Source organism: Rhinopithecus bieti, unplaced genomic scaffold (genome assembly GCF_001698545.2).
Source record: "Rhinopithecus bieti isolate Rb0 unplaced genomic scaffold, ASM169854v2 scaffold_5273, whole genome shotgun sequence".
NCBI classification, from domain to species: domain Eukaryota; kingdom Metazoa; phylum Chordata; class Mammalia; order Primates; family Cercopithecidae; genus Rhinopithecus; species Rhinopithecus bieti.
Genome location: NW_016805057.1, coordinates 94725 through 100724, shown reverse-complemented (window position 1 = coordinate 100724; position 6000 = coordinate 94725). Strand labels below are relative to the sequence as shown.

General features: G+C 33.7%; 1 protein-coding gene across 1 annotated transcript in view; it reads left to right on the top strand.

Moving 5' to 3' along the window:
- Positions 1-6000, top strand: part of LRRC63 (leucine rich repeat containing 63) — a 66279-nt gene that overhangs the window by 28317 nt on the left and 31962 nt on the right. The window contains exon 6 of the mRNA XM_017870952.1: positions 4195-4293. Coding sequence (XP_017726441.1) covers positions 4195-4293 — 99 coding nt within the window. The remainder of the gene's footprint in view (positions 1-4194; positions 4294-6000) is intronic.

Below are 6000 nucleotides of genomic sequence, written 5' to 3'. Positions count from 1 at the left end.
AAAAAAAAAAAAAAAAAAAAAAAAAAAAAGAAACATATGACATTCAACAGAGCCCCAGTACAGCTTTCAGCAGATTATTCAGCAGAAACCCTGCAGGCTAGGAGAGAGTGTTGAAGGGGAGGAAAAAAAAAAAAAAAAAAAACACCTCTTGACTGAGACTACTATACCCATTAAAGTGTCTCTTCAAACACAAAGGAGAGATAAAGACTTTCCCCAAATAACAAAAGCGGAAGGAACTCATGAACACCAAACCTTTCCAAAAAAATGCTACAGGGAGTCCTTCCATCTGGGAGAAATAGACCGTAAGGTGTAACAAGAAAACATTTCAAAATATGAAACTCACTGCTGAAAATAAGAAAATTGAAAACTAGACAAATTCAGAATGTATTAATACTGTAATTGTGGTAAGTAAACCACTTACATCTTAAATATGAAGACTAAAAGACAAAACTATTAAAAACAACAACTGCAACAGCTGGTTAATAGATAGGCAATATGGAAGGATGTAAATTGAAACATCAAGAAGTCAAAATATGTAGAAGGTGCTATTAAAGTTTGGAGTTTGTTTTTGATGTTTTCCTTGCGAGCAAAGTTAAGTTGTCATCAGTTTAAAATTACCTATTATATCATGTTTTTTGTAAGCCTCATGGTAACCACAAAGCATAAACCTGTAATAGCACAGAATCAAAACGTATTACTAGAGAAAATTACTTAAACACAAAGTCAGGTAGTAAGAGAGGTAAAAAGGAAGAAAGGATTCACACAATAAGCAGAAAACGCATAACAAAATGACAACAGGAAACCCTTACCTATCAATAAAAACCTTGAATATAAGTAAATAAATAAATAATATCAGCCCCAGCTATATGCTGTCTATAAGAAACTCACTTTCTCTATAAAGACACAGGCTGAAAATGAAGGGATGGACAAAGATATTCCACATACACTGAAACCAAAAAAGAACATGAGCAGCTATACTTATATCAGATAAAGTAAACTTTAAGTCAAGAATGGTAAGACAAGGAGGGCCATCGTATAAAAATCAAGAGGAGAGGCTGGTCTCTAACTCCCTACCTCAGGTGATCCACCCACCTCGGCCTCCCAAAGTACTGGGATAACAGGCGTGAGCCACCACACCCGGTCCTTGGTTATAAGCTTTAAAGAATTTATTTGCTATTTTGCACATTTCTGCCTTAAGACTGTGTTTCTAGCAACTATTTAAAGTTAAAAACTCTGCATTGATAAAGAATAAATCTTGTATCACTAAAAGATGAATATGCAATAAGATGTTTTCAGACAAAGAAAAGCTGAATTCGTTTTTCTCAAGCTTATCTCTACTACAAGAAATGTTGGAAAAAAGCCTGAGGAGTTAAAAAAAGAAAAAAATTAGACCAAATAGAAACCTAGTTAATTAAGAAATAATGAATAGCACCACAAGTGGTAAATACATCAGTGAATATAAAGGACCTTTTAAAACAATCTTGAAATCTCTTTAAAAGAATACTGATTACTTAAAATAAATACATTAACCATATATTGTGGGTGTTATAGCTAATATAAAAGTGAAATATTTGACAACAGGAGTACAAAAGGTTGGAAGGGGCTAAATGTATGTATCTATTGTAAGGTTCTTTTTTTTCTTACCCTTTTCTATGGTGCTGATATTGAAAGATTCTTTAATCATGAAGTAGTAGAATTTTTTTTAAGGGTGGTTGTGTTAAGACACATATTGTGATCTTTAAAGAAGTCACTTTTTTAACACTAAGGAGAATAACAAGAAAGTCATTTTAAAAAAATGATGTTTGAACAAATGGTCTGTTCACAGCAAAGAAGGCAAGAAAAGAATAGAGGAATAAGGCTGAGTTCTGTGGCTTGTGCCTATAATCTCAGTGCTTTGGGAGGTCAAGGCAGGAGGATTCCTTGATGCCAGGTGTTTGAGGACAGCCTAGGCAACATAGCAAGACCCTGTCTCTACAAATTTTCTGTTTAGAAATTAGCCAGGAATGGTGATATGTACCTGTAGTTCTAGCTACTCAGGAGGCTGAGGAAGATCACATGAGCCCAGGAATTTGAGGTTTTAGTGAGCTATGATTGTGCCACTGGACTCCAGGCAGGGTGACTGAGCGAGACCTTGTCTCTAAAAAAAAAAGGGAGAATGGCCAGGCACGGTGGCTCAAGCCTGTAATCCCAGCACTTTGGGAGGCCGAGACGGGCGGATCACGAGGTCAGGAGTTCGAGACCATCCTGGCTAACACGGTGAAACCCCGTCTCTACTAAAAAATACAAAAGTTCGCCGGGCAAGGTGGCGGGCGCCTGTAGTCCCAGCTACTCGGGAGGCTGAGGCAGGAGAATGGCGTAAACCCGGGAGGCGGAGCTTGCATTGAGCTGAGATCCGGCCACTGCACTCCAGCCGGGGCGACAGAGTGAGACTCCGTCCCAAAAAAAAAAAAAAAAAAAAAAAAAAAAAAAGGAGAATAGAGAATAGAAGAACAGAAACAGATCAGACAAATAGAAAACAAGCACCAAAATGGTAAACTTTAGCCTAAACACATTAGTAATTTTGTTAAATGTAAATGGGTTAAACATCACAATAAAAAAATAGAGATTGTCAAACTGGCCAATGAAGTACCACTCAATTATGTGCTATTTGCAGGAAGCGTACTTAAATAAAGACACTGATGGTTACAAAGTAAAACTGGAAAAAGATAACAGTAGGCATTATAAAGCTCTTATGGCTGTATTAGCTGACTAAGTAGAAAATAATACTAAAGAAAAAGAGTATTACCAAGTATAAAGAGAAGTTTGAAAATGTTTAAACGGTCAATTCATCAAGAAGACAGAACAATCTAAATGTGTATAGATATAATAAGAATGCCTCAAAATTCGTCAACCAAAATTTGACAGAACTAAAGTGAGAAGTAGAACAATTCACCATCATAACTAGATATTAGACTTAACATATCTTGATCAAGAATTGATATGTGTAGTAAAAAACAATTCAGTAAAGATACAGAAGATCTGAAATAACTCCAGAAACTAACTTGACCTAATTAACATTTATAGAATGATACATCCAACAGCTGCAGAATAAACATTACTTTTTAGGTACACATAGAACAATTTCAAGATATATGTTGGGCCATAAAACATATCTCAGGAAATTTTAAAAGACTGAAATATTGTAGTTCTCGTACCACAACAGAAATAAAATAGAAGTCACAGTAAGATATCTAGAAAAGTACCAAATATTTGTGCTAAATATTAATGTAAATATTAAAAAGCACTAAGTGTTTGGAAATCAAACAACACACTAATTAAAAAATAGGTCAAGAAAGAAATCACCAAGGAAATCAGAAATGTTTTAAACTGAATGACAATGAAGATGGTACAGAAATTAGCACATTTAACAAGAAGTTTCAGGTAGATGCTGGATTAACAGATAGAAATCAGAGAAATAAAGGTAGAGATATAAAAAGGGGTAAATAAAATAATTATATATAAAATAGATTCAATTATATTTCAGCACATAGCAATGTTTGCTTGTTAGTGATTGAACTAATTCTGTCACGCATATAATACTACACTTGTCACATACATAAATACTTAGTCTGATATGGTTTAGATATGTGTCCTCACCAAGTCTCATGTCAAATGGTAATCTCCAGTGCTGAAGGTGGGGCCTAGTGGGAGGTGATTGGATCATGGGGATGGATTTGCTGTTCTCCTGATAGCGAGCGAGTTCTCATGAGATCTCTTAGTTTTAAAGACCTCCCTGGTCTTCCTGCTGCCATGGCCATGTAAGACTGCTTCCCCCTTCACCTTCTGCTATGATTGTAAGTTTCCTGAGGCCTCCCCAGAAGCCAAGCAGATGCTGCCTTGCTTTCTCTACAGCCTGGAGAACCAAGAGCCAATTAAACCTCTTTTCTTTATAAATTACCCAGTGTCAGATATCTTTTTATAGCAGTGTGAGAACAGCCTAATGCAGTGTTTCTATTTTGCTTCCATCTTTTACATACCAAAGAAATTATTAACACGACAGACTAAAAAAAATGAATGGATGACGAGTATAGGCTTGTTAGTATATTGTGTAAAACATTCTCATTCAAATTATGTGCTGATTTTGTTTTACTCTTGTATAAACTATTTTGTGCCTTGTTAATGATTAACATCTTATCTCTTGTCACTTTCTTTTAGGGCTTTTTTATACTACATTGTCCAGACTTAACACCTTTAGCTTTCCAGTTGATATATCTTAATTTGTCATTTAATGATCTTCATTACTTTCCCACAGAAGTGAGTCCATTTTTATTGTTATATACTGATATAACTTATTGTGAATAATAATTATAATAAAAATAGACATCTTTTAATACCTTGAAGTTACTATAAAGTACTATAAATGTATTTTGGATTGCATCTTTTGAATGGCTTATTTTCAGAAGCGCAAAATGTATAGTACATCTTTCTTAGGAAGTCCCATGATGTAATCCTCAAAGAATACGTTATAATGAGGCTCTCAAATGTGTTCTCATAATTCTATAATGTATATTAAATATTTATTCTTCTAACTCTGAATGTAATCTAAAATAAATCTTATTTATGTGCTAATTGGAGGCTTTAAAAGCAAAGTAAACATGCAGTGTTGTAACAAGTTTTAATTACCAAAGGATAAAATATAATATTCTGCTTAATAAAATGTATGAAGGATAATCAGATATGGGATTAGCTAATTTAATGTCATTTTAGGTGAATGAACCATTATGAATAATTAGGACAAATTGTGTTTTTAGTGTCTTTAGTGATTGCTTCATTGATTACTGGGTAATTGGTGGTTCTGTGAATTGATTTCCAGAGTACTGTCTTTTAGCGAGTTGATTTTTGGCAAATGTACTTTCTTCCTATTTCAATCATATACTATTGAAAACATATATTTTCCATACTTTCTCTATAATATCATGTTTTTATTTTCAATTGGAGAAGTTATTTCTTTTCTAATATGTAACACCAGTTTTATTAATTTGACTGGGAGAAATTGACAAGAATTCCCAAGGAATAGAGAGATCTGAGTTCTTCACACTAATTTAACTTTTCTTCTAAGTAGATACAGGTAATATTTGTGTATCTGCCAAAGAAAACTCCATCCACTAAAAAATAAATGTGTGAAGACAAGAGGACTAGTCACATGTAAGATATAAAGTGCTCATTATTAAAGTGACAGAGATCAACTTGTCATTAAAATGCAGGTCTGTGTTATATAGCTATAGGTAAAATATTCCAATGAAGATGGTAATATCTAGGCTTAGAGGGGCTGTTTTGGGGACAGGCTAATGAGGCCCAGTTGTTAGCATGGCATAAAGGCAATGAATAGAAGGCTGGGGACTGAGGTAAGTGGGGGATTCAAATTATTACTGGTTTCATGGAAAATTCAAGATGGTTGAATCAGGCAGAGTGCAGTGTCCACTAAAATAGTTTAGGATGGGAGAAGGTAGAAGCAGAAATGTTAAATAAAGATTAATATAGCAAACTCTATATACGTATACTCGGTCTTCTTCTCTAAGATTCTTAAACAGTCATAAAATCAAGTATAATACTAAGTATAATAATGTGTTATTAGGTCTGTAACATATATGGATATGATATACATGGAAATTATAGACACAAAAGGAAGAAGGAATTGAATATGTATGAAGAACATTTTCATATCTCACTGGAATTAAGTTAGTATAAATCTGAAGTAAATTCTCATAAGGTATATATTATAACCTCTAAACAATCACTAAGAAAAGAACTCAAGAGAACATACTAAAAACACTTATTGAAGTCATAAAATGTTACACTAGAACATATTCACTTGATGCAAAAGAAGGTAGTAGAGGAGGAATTAAAAGAACATATGACATATAGAAAGCTAAAAGTGAAATGACAGATGTAAATCCAATCATGTCAATAATAACATTAAATGTGAATATATCAAACAATCCACTCAAAAGATACAGATAG